Genomic DNA, 20,634 nt, shown 5'->3' with positions numbered 1-20,634 from the left:
ATGTTCTTTAAAAACAAATAGATTTAGAGTTAGATAAACTTAGATTTAGAGTTAGATAAAAAAAATTGTCAGGAACATATACAGGATGCTACCCTCTACAACATAACCTTCACTCCAAATCAAAACTCAAAACCAACAACCTGATTTTGGACGGAATTACAGAATCAGCTGGAAGGCTATGATCATATTAGAGAGACATATTTCCCTCAGATTACACAGATCCATCAAGAATTCAAAAACAAATCCGATTTTGATAAAATACCACAGTGTTTCATCACAGCAGCAAGATGTGTGACCTGTTGCCACAAGAAAAGGTCAACCAGTGAAGAACAAACACCATTGTAAATACAACCCATATTTATGTTTATTTATTTTCCCTTTTGTACTTTAACTATTTGTACATCGTTACAACACTGTATATATACATAATATGACATTTGTAATGTCTTTATTATTTTGGAACTTCTGGGAGTGTAATGTTTACTGTTCATTTTTATTATTTATTTCACTTTTGTATATTATCTACCGTACTTGCTTTGGCAATGTTAACATATGCTTCCCATGCCAATAAAGCCCCTTGAATTGAATTGAACTGAGAGAGAGAGACACAGAGAGGGAGAGAGACACAGAGAGGGAGAGAGAGAGGGAGAGACAGAGACAGAGACAGAGCGAGAGAGAGACACACAGAGAGACAGCGAGAGAGAGACACACACACAGAGAGACAGCGAGAGAGAGACACACACAGAGACAGCGAGAGAGAGACACACACAGAGAGACAGCGAGAGAGAGACACACACAGAGAGACAGCGAGAGAGAGAGGAAGAGAGAGAGACAGCGAGAGAGAGAGGAAGAGAGAGAGGTAGCCTAGCCTTAGAAACACGAGTCTGGCAACTCACTGAGGGAAGGTTTTATCAGTAGGCCTACCTCTCTTGGCCTAGGAGAGATTGTTGTTTTGACCATCATACATGCCAGTCATCAAACCTTGTTCACGGAAAGTCACAGATAAGCTACAGAACAGACCACGGAGGCCAACAGAACAGACCACCGAGGGCAACAGAACAGACCACGGAGGCCAACAGAACAGACCACGGAGGCCAAAAGAACAGACCACGGAAGCCAACAGAACAGACCACGGAGGCCAACGGAACAGACCACGGAGGCCAACGGAACAGACCACGGAGGCCAACGGAACAGACCAAGGAGGCCAACAGAACAGAACACGGAGGCCAACAGAACAGACCACGGAGGCCAACAGAACAGACCACGGAGGCCAACAGAACAGACCACGGAAGCCAACAGAACAGACCACGGAGGCCAACAGAACAGACCACGGAGGCCAACAGAACAGACCACGGAGGCCAACAGAACAGACCACGGAGGCCAACAGAACAGACCACGGAGGCCAACAGAACAGACCACGGAGGCCAACAGAACAGACCACGGAGGCCAACAGAACAGACCACGGAGGCCAACAGAACAGACCACGGAGGCCAACAGAACAGACCACGGAGGCCAACAGAACAGACCACCGAGGCCAACAGAACAGACCACCGAGGCCAACAGAACAGACCACCGAGGCCAACAGAACAGACCACCGAGGCCAACAGAACAGACCACCGAGGCCAATAGAACAGACCACCGAGGCCAATAGAACAGACCACCGAGGCCAACAGAACAGACCACCGAGGCCAACAGAACAGACCACCGAGGCCAACAGAACAGACCACCGAGGCCAACAGAACAGACCACCGAGGCCAACAAAACAGACCACCGAGGCCAACAAAACAGACCACGGAGGCCAACGGAACAGACCACCGAGGCCAACGGAACAGACCACCGAGGCCAACGGAACAGACCACCGAGGCCAACGACAGCGCCTCCTCTTACCCCTCAGGAGGCCGAAAAGACTTGGCATTGGCCCTCAGATCCTCAAAAAGTTCTACAGCTGCACCATTGAGGGCATCTTCACTGGCTGCATCACCGCAAGGCAATTGGTGAGTACGGCCCAGTACATCACTGGGGCCGAGCTCCAGGACCTCGATACCAGGCGGTGTCAGAGGAAGGCCCAGTATTTAGATGCACTATTGTAAAGTGGCTGTTCCACTGGATGTCATTAGGTGAATGCACCAATTTGTAAGTCGCTCTGGATAAGAGCGTCTGCTAAATGACTTAAATGTAAATGTAAATGTACATTACTGGGGCCGAGCTCCAGGACCTCGATACCAGGCGGTGTCAGAGGAAGGCCCAGTACATCACTGGGGCCGAGCTCCAGGACCTCGATACCAGGCGGTGTCAGAGGAAGGCCCAGTACATCACTGGGGCCGATGCTCCAGGACCTCGATACCAGGCGGTGTCAGAGGAAGGCCCAGTACATCACTGGGGCCGAGCTCCAGGACCTCGATACCAGGCGGTGTCAGAGGAAGGCCCAGTACATCACTGGGGCCGAGCTCCAGGTCCTCGATACCAGGCGGTGTCAGAGGAAGGCCCAGTACATCACTGGGGCCGAGCTCCAGGACCTCGATACCAGGCGGTGTCAGAGGAAGGCCCAGTACATCACTGGGGCCGAGCTCCAGGACCTCGATACCAGGCGGTGTCAGAGGAAGGCCCAGTACATCACTGGGGCCGAGCTCCAGGTCCTCGATACCAGGCGGTGTCAGAGGAAGGCCTAGTACGTCACTGGGGCCGAGCCATCCAGGACCTCGATACCAGGCGGTGTCAGAGGAAGGCCCAGTACATCACTGGAGCCGAGCTCCCTGCCATCCAGGACCTCGATACCAGGCGGTGTCAGAGGAAGGCCCAGTAAATCACTGGGGCCGAGCCATCCAGGACCTCGATACCAGGCGGTGTCAGAGGAAGGCCCAGTACATCACTGGGGCCGAGCTATCTATCCTTTACCCCTACCTACAGTATACTGCTGTTACTGTCTATTATCTATCCTTTACCCCTACCTACAGTATACTGCTGTTACTGTCTATTATCTATCCTTTACCCCTACCTACAGTATACTGCTGTTACTGTCTATTATCTATCCTGTTGTCTAGTCCATTCACCCCTACCTATGTGTAGATATCTATCTGAATTACCCCTGCACATCGTCTTGATACTGGTACTCCCTGTATATAGTCATGTTACTTTTATTCGTTATTCACCGTATTGTCACTATCTCAATTTATTTTTTATTTTTAACTCTGCATTGTTGGAAAAGGACCTGTAAGTCAGTATTTCACTGTTTGTTTATGAAGCATACGACTAATAACATTAGATTAGATATATTGTCTAGTTAGCACCACTTCCTGCTAAAACACTTCCTGCCTTACTCTGATAGGACATACTAACACAGCCCTGTCCTTTCCGTCCACCCCCTTCTTCTTGATTTGATTGGTTTCTTTTCCTTCTCAGGTTTGATGGGATTGGTGAGAAAGTAAAGGATTGTCGTTCAATGAAACGTCTCATTCAAGGACATGTGACAGGAAGCAGGACCACTACTGATAATAATAACAATAAGTGATTTTGTTGTTGTTGTTTGTTTACAATATCATAACAAAAAATGCAGCAAAAAAAACAACAAACACAAACAATGAAAAGAAAGTTGAAAAAGCACCTCAAAGCTAAAGCCTATTGCACATGTTTTTATTTGATACAAAAATGTAGAATATACAGATTAGTTGAAACAAATACATAAACATTATGAATGTACTGAGCATAAACGTATTGAAAAACAATGTGCAGCCAACCCAGTCTCAAAGACATTCTCTATTGTCAATCTGCTGTTTTATATGGACATACAGTATCCATAGAAGTCCACAGGAGCAGTCTATATATATATGCTTCCCAAATAGCACCCGATTCCCTATGTAGTGCACTACTTTAGACTAGAGCCCTATGGAACCCTATTCCCTATGTAGTGCACTACTTTAGACCAGAGCCCTATGGCACCCTATTCCCTATATAGTGCACTACTTTAGACCAGAGCCCTATGGCACCCTATTCCCTATGTAGTGCACTACTTTAGACCAGAGCCCTATGGCACCCTATTCCCTATATAGTGCACTACTTTAGACTAGAGCCCTATGGTACTATATAGGGAATAGGGGTCCATTTGGGAAGCATGTTATTACTGATCGTTAGATCAATCCATTTTCTTCTTCTCTTAATGTTTTAAGACCACTCTTGAACCTTTAACCTTTAACCTGATCCCAGGTCACACATCGACTTCACTAGGTGATTATTTGTAAAAAAAAAGTGCCTCAACAAATATAATGGAACAGCATATAAGATGCATTCAGAAAGTATTCAGACCACTTGACATTTTCCACATTTTGTTACGTTACAGTCTTACGCTAAAATTAATTACATCGTTTTTCCCCCTCATCAATCTACACACAATATCCCATAATGACAAACCAACATTTTTTTTTAAATAAATGTTTGCAAAAAATAAATAAAACTGAAATATCGCATTTACATAAGTATTCAGACCCTTTACTCAGTACTTGTTGAAGCACCTTTGGCAGTGATTACAGCCTCCAGTCTTCTTGCGTATGACGCTACAAGCTTGGCACACCTGTATTTGGGGAGTTTCTCCCATTCTTCTCTGCAGATCCTCTCAAGCTCTGTCAGGTTGGATGGGGAGCTTCGCTGCACAGATATTTTTAGGTCTCTCCAGAGATGTTAGATCAGGTTCAAGTCCGGGCTCAGCCTGGGCCACTCAAGGACATTCAGAGACTTGTCCCGAAGCCACTCCTGCGTTGTCTTGGCTGTGTGCTTAGGGTCATTGTCCTGTTGGAAGGTGAACCTTCACCCCAGTCTGAGGTCCTGAGCGCTCTGGAGCAGGTTTTCATCAAGGATCTCTTTGTACTTTGCTCCGTTCATCTTTCCCTCGATCCTGACTAGTCTCCCAGTCCCTGCCGCTGAAAAACATCCCCACAGCATGATGCTGCCACCACCATGCTTCACCGTAAGGATGGTGCCAGGTTTCCTCCTGACATGACGCTTGGCATTCAGGCCAAAGAGTTCAAACTTGGTTTCATCAGACCAGAGAATCTTGTATCTTAAGGTCTGAAAGTCCATTAGGTGCCATTTGGCAAACTCCAAGCAGGCTGTCATGTGCCCTTTACTGAGAAGTGGCTTCCATCTGGCCACTCTACCATAAAAGGCCTGATTGGTGGAGTACTACAGAGATGGTTGTCCTTCTGGAAGGTTCTCCCACCTCCAGAGGGGAACTCTGGAGCTCTGTCAGAGTGACCATCAGGTTCTTGGTCACCTCCCTGACCAAGGCCCTTCTCCCCCGATTGTTCAGAGCTCTAGGAAGAATCTTGTAGGTTCCAAACATCTTCCATTTAAGAATGATGGAGGCCACTGTGTTCTTGGAAACCTTCAATGCTGCAGACAATTTTTAGAACCCTTCCCCAGGTGCAATCCTGTCTCGGAGCTCTACGGACAATTCCTTCGATCTCATGGCTTGGTTTTTGCTCTGACATGCACTGTCAACTGTGGGACCTTATATAGACAGGTGTGTGTCTTTCCAAATCATGTCCAATCAATTGAATTTATCACAGGTGGACTCCAATCAAGTTGTAGAAACATCTCAAGGATGATCAATGGAAACAGGATGCACCTGAGCTCAATTTTGAGTCTCATAGCAAAGGGTCTGAATACTTATGTAAATAAGTATATTTTAAATACATTTGCAAAAACTTCTAAAAACCTGTTTTTCACTTCGTCATTATGGGGTATTGTGTGTATATTGATGAGGAAAATGTTTTATTTTAATACATTTTAGAATAAGGCTGTAACGTAACAAAATGTGGAAAAAGTGAAGGGGTCTGAATACTTTCTGAATGCACTGTATAATGGAACAGCATACAGTGGCTTACGAAAGTATTCACCCCTCTTGGCATTTTTCCTATTTTGTTTCCGGGTTGTACCCGGAATTAAATAGATTTTTGGGGGGGTTTGTATCATTTGATTTACACAACATGCCTACCACATTGAAGATGCTAAATATGTTTTCTTGTGAAACAAACAAGAAACGAGACAAAAAAACTGAAACTTGAGTGTACATAACTATTCACCCCCCCCAAAGTCAATACTTTGTAGAGCCACCTTTTGCAGCAATTACAGCTGCAAGTCTCTTGGGATATGTCTCTATAAGCTTGGCACATCTAGCCACTGGGATTTTTGCCCATTCTTCAAGGCAAAACTGCTCGAGTGTTGCTTTAGCAGTATGCTTAGGGTCATTGTCCTGCTGGAGGGTGAAACTCTGTTCCAGTCTCAAATCTCTGGAAGCCTGAAACAGGTTTCCACAATAATTTCCCTGTATTTAGCGCCATCCATCATTCCTTCAATTCTGACCAGTTTCCCAGTCCCTGCCGATGAAAAACATCCCCACAGCATGATGCTGCCACCACCATGCTTCACTGTGGGGATGGTGTTCTCGGGGTGATGCGAGGTGTTGGGTTTGCACCAGACAGTGTTTTCCTTGATGGCCAAAAAGCTACATTTTAGTCTCATCTAACCAGAGTACCTTCTTCCATATGTTTGGGGAGTTTCCCACATGCCTTTTGGCGAAAACCAAACGTGTTTGCTTGTTTTTTTCTTTAAGCAATGGCTTCAGGGTTATCTTTGGTCTCTTTGTTGCCTCTCTGATTAATGCCCTCCTTGCCTGATCTGTGAGTTTTGGTGGGCGGCTCTCTCTTGGCAGGTTTGTTGTGGTGCCATATTCTTTCCATTTTTGTTTTATAATGGATTTAATGGTGCTCTGTGGGATGTTCAAAGTTTCTGATATTTTTTTATAACCCAACCCTGATCTGTACTTCTCCACAACTTTGTCCCTGACCTGTTTGGAGAGCTCCTTGGTCTTCATGGTGCTGCTTGCTTGGTGGTGCCCCTTGCTTAGTGGTGTTGCAGACTCTGGGGCCTTTCAGAACAGGTGTATATATACTGAGATCATGTGACAGATCATGTGGCACTTACATAAAGTCCACCTAATTATGTGACTTCTGAGGGTAATTGGTTGCACCAGATCTTATTTAGGGGCTTCATAGCAAAGGGGGTGAATATTTTTTTAAACAAGTAATTTTTTTCATTTCACTTCAACAATTTGGACTATTTTGTGTATATCCATTATATAAAATCCAAATAAAAATCTATTTAAATCACAGGTTGTAATACAACAAAATAGGAAAAACGCCAAAGGGGATGAATACTTTTGCAAGGCACTGTATATAATGGAACAGCATATATAATGGAACAGGATTTATAATGGAACAGCATATATAATGGGACAGCATATATAATGGGACAGCATATATAATGGAACAGCATTTATGGGACAGCATTTATAATGGAACAGCATTTATAATGGGACAGCATTTATAATGGGACAGCATTTAAAGCCAATGTTGCTCTAGCATAGCTAGGTTCTGTTTAAAGCAAGTTCTTCAAAGTAAAGAAACGTTTTAGAAATGCTTCTTTCTTGCTAATTGATTCTCTTCCTTTGATTCATTTCACATCGTTTCTTCTCCTGACAGAATGGTACCCAGGAAACTCAGAATACTAGAGCATGCTGCCATGGGGCTCTGGGCAAAGGTAGTGCACTATATAGTGAATAGGGTCAATTTGAGACACAGCTGTAGTCTGCTGTAGACACAGTCCTTCTCTGGCCACACCCTCCTCAATGTAGCCATCTGTAGACACAGTCCTTCTCTGGCCACACCCTCCTCAATGTAGCCATCTGTAGACACAGTCCTTCTCTGGCCACACCCTCCTCAATGTAGCCATCTGTAGACACAGTCCTTCTCTGGCCACACCCTCCTCAATGTAGCCATCTGTAGACACCTTCTCTGGCCACACCCTCCTCAGTGGGTTTCTTAAAATCCGAAGTAGCCAGGGGGTGTGGGGGTAGGGCATCTGATGCACCCTAATTTGTTAAAGTCACTGAAGTAGCTGTCCACATAAGAGTTAGTTAGTAATCAGCTATTTGGCTATCAGCTGGTGCTTATGAACACACTTCTCTGGCCACTCCCTCTAGCCACACGCCCAGGGGTCAGGGTTCACAGGCAGGTAATGCCAGGGTCACAGGGGTCAGAAGTCATGGTAGCGGTGGTAGTCCCGCCCCCCACCAAGTAGACAGCAGTGGAGGACTTGGAGCGAGGAGCCTTGGCAGCATCCTTGTTGTTCACCTCGCCCACCAGGGTATCCGTGGAGACCACCCAGGTGGTGGGACGCCACCTCTTCAGGGAGTACGGTGTCTTGACGCGACGCTTGATCTTCTCACCTGACCCTCCCTGGTCGTCCAGTGACGAGCCGTCACCTGGGAGGAGACGGACAGGTGTTATTAGGGAAACTGAGTGGAGAATGACAGGTGTTATTAGGGAAACTGAGTGGAGAATGACAGGTGTTATTAGGGAAGCAGAGTGGAGAATGACAGGTGTTATTAGGGAAGCAGAGTGGAGAATGACAGGTGTTATTAGGGAAACTGAGTGGAGAATGACAGGTGTTATTAGGGAAACTGAGTGGAGAATGACAGGTGTTATTAGGGAAGCAGAGTGGAGAATGACAGGTGTTATTAGGGAAGCAGAGTGGAGAATGACAGGTGTTATTAGGGAAGCAGAGTGGAGAATGACAGGTGTTATTAGGGAAGCAGAGTGGAGAATGACAGGTGTTATTAGGGAAGCAGAGTGGAGAATGACAGGTGTTATTAGGGAAACTGAGTGGAGAATGACAGGTGTTATTAGGGAAGCAGAGTGGAGAATGACAGGTGTTATTAGGGAAACTGAGTGGAGAATGACAGGTGTTATTAGGGAAGCAGAGTGGAGAATGACAGGTGTTATTAGGGAAGCAGAGTGGAGAATGACAGGTGTTATTAGGGAAGCAGAGTGGAGAATGACAGGTGTTATTAGGGAAACTGAGTGGAGAATGACAGGTGTTATTAGGGAAGCAGAGTGGAGAATGACAGGTGTTATTAGGGAAACTGAGTGGAGAATGACAGGTGTTATTAGGGAAGCAGAGTGGAGAATGACAGGTGTTATTAGGGAAACTGAGTGGAGAATGACAGGTGTTATTAGGGAAGCAGAGTGGAGAATGACAGGTGCTATTAGGGAAGCAGAGTGGAGAATGACAGGTGTTATTAGGGAAGCAGAGTGGAGAATGGCAGGTGTTATTAGGGAAGCAGAGTGGAGAATGACAGGTGTTATTAGGGAAGCAGAGTGGAGAATGACAGGTGTTATTAGGGAAGCAGAGTGGAGAATGACAGGTGTTATTAGGGAAGCTGAGTGGAGAATGACAGGTGTTATTAGGGAAGCAGAGTGGAGAATGACATGTGTTATTAGGGAAGCAGAGTGGAGAATGACAGGTGTTATTAGGGAAGCAGAGTGGAGAATGACAGGTGTTATTAGGGAAGCAGAGTGGAGAATGACAGGTGTTATTAGGGAAGCAGAGTGGAGAATGACAGGTGTTATTAGGGAAGCAGAGTGGAGAATGACAGGTGTTATTAGGGAAGCAGAGTGGAGAATGACAGGTGTTATTAGGGAAGCAGAGTGGAGAATGACAGGTGTTATTAGGGAAGCAGAGTGGAGAATGACATGTGTTATTAGGGAAGCAGAGTGGAGAATGACAGGTGTTATTAGGGAAACTGAGTGGAGAATGACAGGTGTTATTAGGGAAGCAGAGTGGAGAATGACAGGTGTTATTAGGGAAACTGAGAATGTAATTTACGATGAGTCTCAAATGGCATCCTTACAAAGCAGCAGAGTGGAGAATGACACGTTCACACATCCAGTCCCAGAATGCTGCTCTCTAGTGATAGGGAAATGTACCACTGCTAATAGTATTTGTCACACACCACACACACACACACACACACACACTCTCCTTGGCGTCAAAAGAGCAGTAACCACAGGAAACACATTGCGGTGGGACCTTTCCAGACCAAACAAGCAGTAAACTAAAGTACTGCTGGCTGTTTGAATGACAACACCATTTCTTATTGTCTCAGGCAGCACACCACTGGAACGTGGAAACACCACATAGTCATCTGACTGTGAGTCTTGTTGTGATTGACCTGTGTTGCTGTACTAGGTCAGATATAGCCTGGTCTCAGATCTGTACTAGGTCAGATATAGCCTGGTCTCAGATCTGTACTAGGTCAGACATAGCCTGGTCTCAGATCTGTACTAGGTCAGACATAGCCTGGTCTCAGATCTGTACTAGGTCAGATATAGCCTGGTCTCAGATCTGTACTAGGTCAGATATAGCCTGGTCTCAGATCTGTACTAGGTCAGACATAGCCTGGTCTCAGATCTGTACTAGGTCAGATATAGCCTGGTCTCAGATCTGTACTAGGTCAGATATAGCCTGGTCTCAGATCTGTACTAGGTTAGATATAGCCTGGTCTCAGATCTGTACTAGGTCAGACATAGCCTGGTCTCAGATCTGTACTAGGTCAGATATAGCCTGGTCTCAGATCTGTACTAGGTCAGACATAGCCTGGTCTCAGATCTGTACTAGGTCAGATATAGCCTGGTCTCAGATCTGTACTAGGTCAGATATAGCCTGGTCTCAGATCTGTTTGTGCTCTGTTTGTGCTCTATGGTCATTAACAAGACAGCGCCAACAGACCTGGGATCAGGCTAGGTCATAGTGTGCATCCCAAATGGCAACCTATTCCCTATGGAGTGCACTACTTTTGACTAAAGCTCAACTATGGACCCTGGTCATAAGTAGAGACCTATAATTAACAAAAATGTAAATTATTAATCCCATGTTTCATGAGCTGAAATAAAAGATCACAGAAATGTTCCATATCACTCGTCTCAAATTTTGTGCACAAATGAGTTTACATCCCTCTTAGTCAGCATTTCTCCTTTGCCACGATAATCTATCCACCTGACAGGTGTGGCATATCATTAAACAGCAGGATCATTACACAGGTGCACCTTGTGCTGGGGACAAAAGAAGGCCACTCTAAAATGTGCAGCTTTGTCATACAACATAATGCCACAGATGTCTGAAATTGAGGAGCGTGTAGTTGGAATGCTGACTACCCAACAGAGCTGTTGCCAGAGAATTGAATGTTAATTTCTCTACCATAAGCGGCCACCAAAGTCAATTTCAAGAATTTGGCAGTACATCCAACTGCCCTCAAAACTGCAGACTACGAGTTACCATGCCAACCCAGAACCTTCACATCCGGCTTCTTCAACTGTGAAATTGTCTGAGTAGGGGAGTGCTGAGTATCAAAGCCCTTTTATGGGGAAAAACTCATTCTGATAGGCTAGACCTGGTTACCCAGCGGCTGGGACTGGTTCCTCAGCGGCTGGGCCTGGTTCCTCAGCGCCTGGGCCTGACTCCTCAGTTGGTGTTAGTCTCCTACTGAGACACAGAGTTATCTGCCTGAGATCTCCTCCCATTCATCTCCCCTCATGTTGTTAGTCTCCTACTGGATCAATATGGAATTTATGGAACTCTATGGTTCTCAACTCTATGGAATTTCTATGGAACTCAACTCTATGGAATTTCCTTCCCTTCCCACATCCAATCACTTCGGTTGAGTCGCAAATGGCACCCTATTCCCTATGTACAGTCGTGGCCAAATGGCACCCTATTCCCTATGTACAGTCGTGGCCAAATGGCACCCTATTCCCTATGTACAGTCGTGGCCAAATGGCACCCTATTCCCTATGTACAGTCGTGGCCAAATGGCACCCTATTCCCTATGTACAGTCGTGGCCAAATGGCACCCTATTCCCTATGTACAGTCGTGGCCAAATGGCACCCTATTCCCTATGTACAGTCGTGGCCAAATGGCACCCTATTCCCTATGTACAGTCGTGGCCAAATGGCACCCTATTCCCTATGTACAGTCGTGGCCAAATGGCACCCTATTCCCTATGTACAGTCGTGGCCAAATGGCACCCTATTCCCTATGTACAGTCGTGGCCAAATGGCACCCTATTCCCTATGTACAGTCGTGGCCAAATGGCACCCTATTCCCTATGTACAGTCGTGGCCAAAAGTTTTGAGAATGACACAACTATTAATTTTCACAAAGTCTGCTGCCTCAGTTTGTATGATGGCAATTTGCATATACTCCAGAATGTTATGAAGAGTGATCAGATGAATTGCAATTAATTGCAAAGTCCCTCTTTGCCATGCAAATGAGCTGAATCCCCAAAAAACATTTCCACTGCATTTCAGCCCTGCCACAAAAGGACCAGCTGACATCATGTCAGTGATTCTCTTGTTAACACAAGTGAGAGTGTTGATGAGGACAAGGCTGGAGATCACTCTGTCATGCTGATTGAGTTCGAATAACAGACTGGAAGCTTCAAAAGGAGGTTGGTTCTTGGAATCATTGTTCTTCCTCTGTCAATCATGGTTACCTGCAAGGAAACACGTGTCGTCATCCTTGCTTCACAGGCAAGGATATTGCTGCCAGTAAGAGTGCACCTAAATCAACCATTTATCAGATCATCAAGAACTTCAAGGAGAGCGGTTCAATTGTTGTGAAGAAGGCTTCAGGGCGCCCAAGAAAGTCCAGCAAGCGCCAGGACCGTCTCCTAAAGTTGATTCAGTTGCGGGATCGGGGCACCACCAGTACAGAGCTTGCTCAGGAATGGCAGCAGGCAGGTGTGAGTGCATCTGCACGCACAGTGTGGCGAAGACTTTTGGAGGATGGCCTGGTGTCAAGAAGGGCAGCAAAGAAGCCACTTCTCTCCAGGAAAAACATCAGGGACAGACTGATATTCTGCAAAAGGTACAGGGATTGGACTGCTGAGGACTGGGGTAAAGTCATTTTCTCTGATGAATCCCCTTTCCGATTGTTTGGGGCATCCAGAAAAAAGCTTGTCCGGAGAAGACAAGGTGAGCGCTTCCATCAGTCCTGTGTCATGCCAACGGTAAAGCATCCTGAGACCATTCATGTGTGGGGTTGCTTCTCAGCCAAGGGAGTGGGCTCACTGACAATTTTGCCTAAGAACACAGCCATGAATAAAGAATGGTACCAACACATCCTCCGAGAGCAACTTCTCCCAACCATCCAGGAACAATGCCTTTTCCAGCATGATGGAGCACCTTGCCATAAGGCAAAAGTGATAACTAAGTGGCTCGGGGAACAAAACATAGATATTTTGGGTCCATGGCCAGGAAACACCCCAGACCTTAATCCCATTGAGAACTTGTGGTCAATCCTCAAGAGGCGGGTGGACAAACAAAAACCCACAAATTCTGACAAACTCCAAGCACTGATTATCAGTCAGGATGTGGCCCAGAAGTTAATTGACAGCATGCCAGGGCGGATTGCAGAGGTCTTGAAAAAGAAGGGTCAACACTGCAAATATTGACTCTTTGCATCAACTTCATGTAATTGTCAATAAAAGCCTTTGACACTTATGAAATGCATGTAATTATACTTCAGTATTCCATAGTAACATCTGACAAAAATATCTAAAGACACTGAAGCTGCAAACTTTGTGGAAATTAATATTTGTGTCATTCTCAAAACTTTTGGCCACGACTGTAGTGCAAACAATCAATCAAATGTATTTATAAAGCTCTTTTTACATCAACAGATGTCACAAAGTGCTGTACAGAAACCCATCCTAAAACCCCAAACAGCAAGCAATGCAGGTGTAGAAGCACGGTAGATAACAAAAACTCCCTAGAAAGGCTAAACCTAAGTACATGGCCATTAAGGCCAGATCGTTCTTCAAGATGTTCAAATGTTTATTGATGACCAGCAGGGTCAAATAATAATCACAGTGGTTATAGAGGGTGAAACAGGTCAGTGAGAGAGAGTGAGTGAGTGAGTGAGTGAGTGAGTGAGTGAGTGAGTGAGTGAGTGAGTGAGTGAGTGAGTGAGTGAGTGAGTGAGTGAGTGAGAGAGAGAGAGAGAGAGAGAAAGACAGAGAGAGAGATAGAGAGAGAGAAGAGAGAGAGAGAGAGACAGAGAGAGAGAGAGACAGAGAGAGAGATGTGTGTGGTGTGTTCTCATCTCACCTGAGGAGCTGTTGTGTGAAGAGGAGGAGGCAGAGAGGTCCAGGGAGCAGGGTCTCTCAGGTCGTCTGGGTTTGGGCTGTCGGAGCTGGGCAGCCTCCTGGTGTACAGGGGCCTCCTGCTGGGGCTCTGGGACTGTTGTTGCTGATATAGGGGCAAAGACAGGGAGATAGACAGAGATAGGGGGAGTGACAGGGACATGAGGAGTGACAGAGATAGGGGCAGTGACAGGGGGAGTGACAGGTTTAGGGGTGGGGGTAGGGACAGAGACAGGTTTAGGGGTGGGGGTAGGGACAGAGACAGGTTTAGGGGTGGGGGTAGGGACAGAGACAGGTTTAAGGGTGGGGGTAGGGACAGAGACAGGTTTAGGGGTGGGGGTAGGGACAGAGACAGGTTTAGGGGTGGGGGTAGGGACAGAGACAGGTTTAAGGGTGGGGGTAGGGACAGAGACAGGTTTAGGGGTGGGGGTAGGGACAGAGACAGGTTTAGGGGTGGGGGTAGGGACAGAGACAGGTTTAAGGGTGGGGGTAGGGACAGAGACAGGTTTAAGGGTGGGGACAGAGACAGGTTTAGGGGTGGGGGTAGGGACAGAGACAGGTTTAGGGGTGGGGACAGAGACAGGTTTAGGGGTGGGGGTAGGGACAGAGACAGGTTTAAGGGTGGGGGTAGGGACAGAGACAGGTTTAGGGGTGGGGACAGAGACAGGTTTAGGGGTGGGGGTAGGGACAGAGACAGGTTTAAGGGTGGGGGTAGGGACAGAGACAGGTTTAGGGGTGGGGGTAGGGACAGAGACAGGTTTAGGGGTGGGGGTAGGGACAGAGACAGGTTTAAGGGTGGGGGTAGGGACAGAGACAGGTTTAGGGGTGGGGGTAGGGACAGAGACAGGTTTAGGGGTGGGGACAGAGACAGGTTTAGGGGTGGGGGTAGGGACAGAGACAGGTTTAGGGGTGGGGACAGAGACAGGTTTAGGGGTGGGGGTAGGGACAGAGACAGGTTTAGGGGTGGGGGTAGGGACAGAGACAGGTTTAGGGGTGGGGGTAGGGACAGAGACAGGTTTAGGGGTGGGGGTAGGGACAGAGACAGGTTTAGGGGTGGGGGTAGGGACAGAGACAGGTTTAGGGGTGGGGGTGGGGACAGAGACAGGTTTAGGGGTGGGGGTAGGGACAGAGACAGGTTTAGGGGTGGGGGTAGGGACAGAGACAGGTTTAGGGGTGGGGGTAGGGTCAGAGACAGGTTTAGGGGTGGGGGTAGGGGTAGGGACAAAAGCAAGGGACTCAGGCCGTGCATCTACAGGAGGACATGTGATCCCTCTGCTCGCCAGGCCCATCAGCCTGTTGTTGTTGTTGTTAGTGTTGGTGCGTCCCGCCAGGTGATTGGTTGGTCTCTGGTCACATGCGGCTGGCTGCTCTCTCCTTAGCAGTGGTTCATGCTCATCAGGACTGGAGTTGATGTTGAGTCGACTGTCCTCGCCGCTGAGCGGAGTCTGTAACGGGCGGGCTACTCCGCCAACCTCACTCTGGAAGCCCGCCAGATTGGTCATCCCGTACGGAGCTCCGCCTCCAGATGAAGAGGCCACTCCTCCGTTCAGATAGCCATTGACGACCAACACGCCAACCCCGCTCCGCACCCCATTCACCCCTACCCCGGATGTTCCGTTGTTGGTAACGGTAACCATGTGTGGCTCTGCTGCCGGGGCGACCGTGTTCATCTTGGCCACGCCCGTTTCTACCTGCTTCAGGTTGGACTTATGTTTCCCAGACTTCAGCCAGGAGGAACCAGAGCCCTGCTTGGCCTTGGTGCTGAGTGGTAGGCTGCTAGGCCGCTTGGGGAGGTTCTGCTGTTTGGGCAGGGGAAACATAGTAGCTGGAGGGTCCCCCATCCCACTGGCCCCGGTCCCAGACCCTCCCTGGGCCCCGGCCCCAGACCCTCCCTGGGCCCCGGCCCCAGACCCTCCCTGGGCCCCGGCCCCAGTCACCTCCGCAGCCAGCTTGATGAGGGGGTAGAGCAGGGAGGAAGACCCAGAGCTGAGGGGGTCTGGAGCAGAGAACTGTTTCTGGCTGTGCTCCATAAGGTTCTCATCAGAAGACTCCTTCAGGTTCTTGTCAACCTCTTTAGGGTCCAGTTTGGTGGTCTCCAAGTCCTCTTGGGTCAGCTGCAGACACACCGGCACCACCAGCCCCAGCACAGCGCCACCTAGTGGGCCGGATGAGTCCTTCTGGGTCAGCTGCAGACACACTGGCACCAACACAGTGCCACCTAGTTGTAACAACATAACAAAGAAATAATGTATTCATTACAAATATAAGGTAAATAAATCATTTAGTAGCCCTACAAGTACCTGTATACGGGTTGATCAGAACCTGGGGACTGAGGGGACTGAGGGGAATGAGGGGACTGGGGGGAATGAGGGGACTGGGGGGAATGAGGGGACTGAGGGGACTGAGGGGACTGAGGGGAATGAGGGGACTGGGGGGAATGAGGGGACTGGGGGGAATGAGGGGACTGGGGGGAATGAGGGGGATGAGGGGACTGGGGGGAATGAGGGGACTGGGGGGAATGAGGGGACTGAGGGGGGTGAGGGGACTGGGGGGAATGAGGGGACTGAGGGGGGTGAGGGGACTGGGGGGAATGAGGGGACTGGGGGGAATGAGGGGACTGGGGGGAATGAGGGGACTGAGGGGACTGGGGGGAATGAGGGGACTGGGGGGAATGAGGGGACTGGGGGGAATGAGGGGACTGGGGGGACTGAGGGGACTGGGGGGATGAGGGGACTGGGGGGAATGAGGGGACTGGGGGGAATGAGGGGACTGAGGGGACTGGGGGGAATGAGGGGACTGGGGGGAATGAGGGGACTGGGGGGAATGAGGGGACTGGGGGGAATGAGGGGACTGGGGGGAATGAGGGGACTGAGGGGACTGAGGGGGATGAGGGGACTGGGGGGAATGAGGGGACTGGGGGGAATGAGGGGACTGAGGGGGATGAGGGGACTGGGGGGAATGAGGGGACTGGGGGGAATGAGGGGACTGGGGGGAATGAGGGGACTGAGGGGACTGAGGGGACTGGGGGGAATGAGGGGACTGGGGGGAATGAGGGGACTGGGGGGAATGAGGGGACTGAGGGGAATAAGGGGACTGGGGGGAATGAGGGGACTGGGGGGGATGAGGGGACTGGGGGGAATGAGGGGACTGGGGGGAATGAGGGGACTGAGGGGACTGGGGGGAATGAGGGGACTGGGGGGAATGAGGGGACTGGGGGGACTGAGGGGACTGGGGGGAATGAGGGGACTGGGGGGAATGAGGGGACTGGGGGGAATGAGGGGACTGGGGGGGATGAGGGGAATGAGGGGACTGGGGGGACTGGGGGGAATGAGGGGACTGGGGGGAATGAGGGGACTGGGGTGAATGAGGGGACTGGGGGGAATGAGGGGACTGAGGGGACTGAGGGGAATGAGGGGACTGGGGGGAATGAGGGGACTGAGGGGACTGGGGGGACTGGGGGGAATGAGGGGACTGAGGGGAATGAGGGGACTGGGGGGAATGAGGGGACTGAGGGGACTGGGGGGAATGAGGGGACTGGGGGGAATGAGGGGACTGGGGGGAATGAGGGGACTGAGGGGAATGAGGGGACTGAGGGGAATGAGGGGACTGAGGGGAATGAGGGGACTGGGGGGAATGAGGGGACTGAGGGGACTGGGGGGAATGAGGGGACTGGGGGGAATAAGGGGACTGGGGGGAATGAGGGGACTGGGGGGAATGAGGGGACTGGGGGGAATGAGGGGAATGAGGGGACTGGGGGGAATGAGGGGACTGGGGGGAATGAGGGGACTGGGGGGAATGAGGGGACTGGGGGGAATGAGGGGACTGGGGGGAATGAGGGGACTGAGGGGAATGGGGGGAATGAGGGGACTGGGGGGAATGGGGGGACTGAGGGGACTGGGGGGGGATGAGGGGAATGAGGGGACTGGGGGGAATGAGGGGACTGAGGGGACTGGGGGGAATGAGGGGACTGGGGGGAATGAGGGGACTGGGGGGGAATGAGGGGACTGAGGGGACTGAGGGGAATGAGGGGACTGAGGGGAATGAGGGGACTGAGGGGAATGAGGGGACTGAGGGGAATGAGGGGACTGGGGGGAATGAGGGGACTGGGGGGACTGAGGGGACTGAGGGGACTGGGGGGAATGAGGGGACTGAGGGGAATGAGGGGACTGAGGGGAATGAGGGGACTGGGGGGAATGAGGGGACTGGGGGGAATGAGGGGACTGGGGGGAATGAGGGGACTGGGGGGAATGAGGGGACTGGGGGGAATGAGGGGACTGAGGAGAATGAGGGGACTGGGGGGACTGAGGTGACTGGGGGGAATGAGGGGACTGGGGGGAATGAGGGGAATGAGGGGACTGGGGGGAATGAGGGGACTGAGGGGAATGAGGGGACTGGGGGGAATGAGGGGACTGAGGGGACTGGGGGGAATGAGGGGACTGGGGGGAATGAGGGGACTGGGGAGAATGAGGGGACTGGGGGGACTGGGGGGAATGAGGGGACTGGGGGGAATGGGGGGACTGGGGGGAATGAGGGGACTGGGGGGGATGAGGGGAATGAGGGAAACTGGAGGGACTGGGGGGAATGAGGGGACTGGGGGGAATGAGGGGACTGAGGGGAATGAGGGGACTGGAGGGACTGGGGAGAATGAGGGGACTGGGGGGACTGGGGGGAATGAGGGGAATGAGGGGAATGAGGGGACTGGAGGGACTGGGGGGAATGAGGGGACTGGGGGGAATGAGGGGACTGGGGGGAATGAGGGGACTGGAGGGACTGGGGGGAATGAGGGGAATGAGGGGACTGAGGGGACTGGGGGGAATGAGGGGACTGGGGGGAATGAGGGGACTGGGGGGGAATGAGGGGACTAAGGGGAATGAGGGGACTGGGGGGAATGAGGGGACTGGGGGGAATGAGGGGACGGGGGGAATGAGGGGACTGGGGGGAATGAGGGGACTGAGGGGACTGAGGGGACTGGGGGGAATGGGGGGACTGGGGGGAATGAGGGGAATGAGGGGAATGAGGGGACTGAGGGGACGGGGGGGAATGAGGGGACTGGGGGGAATGAGGGGACTGAGGGGAATGAGGGGACTGAGGTAATGAGGGGACTGGGGGGGATGAGGGGACTGGGGGGGAATGAGGGGACTGGGGGGAATGAGGAGAATGAGGGGACTGGGGGGGATGAGGGGACTGAGGGGGATGAGGGGACTGGGGGGAATGAGGAGAATGAGGAGAATGAGGGGACTGAGGGGAATGAGGGGACTGAGGGGGATGAGGGGACTGCAGTAAATAAAGAGGACTCCATAAACACTACATCACCAAAAGCTGGTCCAACATCTCATTCTAAATTATGGGCGTGCACGGAGACATTGTCATGCTGAAACAGGAAAGGGCGTTCCCCAAACTGTTGGAAGCACAGAATCATCTAGAATGTCATTGTATGCTGTGGCGTTAAGATTTCCCTTCACTGGAACTAAGGGGCTAAGCCTGAACCATGAAAAACAGCACCAGACCATTATGCCTCCTCCACCAAACTTTACAGTTGGCACTATGCATTGGGGCAGGTAGCGTTCTCCTGGCATCCCTATTTCCAGTACCTAATAAATAATATAATCTATAAATATAATAATATAATCTAGTAATAATATTACCTAGTGTGCTGGAGGAGTCCTCCCCGTGTCCTGACTCAGAGATGGTGGTCATGACGGTGTTGGGAGTGAACCCCGTGTTGGAGGAGAGGCTGGCGCCGCTGCTCTCCGGGCTGGGCAGACGGGCCTGCTGACGCTCGGCGTTGATGGAGTTTCGGTTCTTCTCCGGGCCAGCGGGGGCACTGTTGGTTCCCCCCAGGATGCCGATGGAGGAGGTCCACGACATAGAGGTGTCTCCACCGGGGAGGTTCTTCACCGTGTGGCCCTCGTGGTCCTCGATGTAGGAGGACGAGGAGTAGTCGGGGTAAGGGCTGACTTTAGGACCCCTCCGGCCGTGAGACAGGTTCCTGTTAGAGGCAAGCAGATGGAAGGTGGTTGAACAGTCATATAAGCAGCCCTACTTTAAGTAAAACTAAATGCATGCTCTTCAACCGATCGCTACCTGCACCTGCACGCCCATCCAGCATCACTACTCTGGACGGTTCTGACTTAGAATATGCGGACAACTACAAATACCTAGTTGTTTGGTTAGACTGTAAACTCTCCTTCCAGACTCACATCAAACATCTCCAATCCAAAGTCAAATCTAGAATCGGTTTCCTATTTCGCAACAAAGCCTCCTTCACTCATGCTGCCAAACATACCCTCGTAAAACTGACTATCCTACCAATCCTCGACTTCGGCGATGTCATTTACAAAATAGCCTCCAACACTCTACTCAATAAATTGGATGTAGTCTATCACAGTGCCATCCGTTTTGTCACCAAAGCCCCATATACTACCCACCACTGCGACCTGTACGCTCTCGTTGGCTGGCCCTCACTTCATACTCGTTGCCAAACCCACTGGCTCCAGGTTATCTACAAGACCCTGCTAGGTAAAGTCCCCCCTTATCTCAGCTCGCTGGTCACCATAGCAGCACCTACCTGTAGCACGCGCTCCAGCAGGTATATCGCACT

The 20,634-nt window shown here is 50.2% G+C and overlaps 1 protein-coding gene across 1 annotated transcript in view; it reads right to left on the bottom strand.

Moving 5' to 3' along the window:
- Positions 1-3,614: 3,614 nt before the first annotated feature.
- LOC139546196 (bone morphogenetic protein receptor type-2-like) overlaps positions 3,615-20,634 on the bottom strand; it is a 96,833-nt gene continuing 79,813 nt past the window's right edge. The window contains exons 11-14 of the mRNA XM_071354297.1: positions 19,679-20,022; positions 15,227-16,251; positions 13,999-14,095; positions 3,615-8,314 (exon numbers count right to left, since the gene is read on the bottom strand). Coding sequence (XP_071210398.1) covers positions 8,055-8,314; positions 13,999-14,095; positions 15,227-16,251; positions 19,679-20,022 — 1,726 coding nt within the window. The 3' untranslated portion in view covers positions 3,615-8,054. The remainder of the gene's footprint in view (positions 8,315-13,998; positions 14,096-15,226; positions 16,252-19,678; positions 20,023-20,634) is intronic.

The sequence above is a fragment of the Salvelinus alpinus genome, chromosome 20, assembly GCF_045679555.1.
Source record: "Salvelinus alpinus chromosome 20, SLU_Salpinus.1, whole genome shotgun sequence".
Classification (NCBI taxonomy): Eukaryota; Metazoa; Chordata; class Actinopteri; order Salmoniformes; family Salmonidae; genus Salvelinus; species Salvelinus alpinus.
Note: the sequence above shows the minus strand (reverse complement) of the source record. Positions and strands in the feature narration are given on the sequence as shown.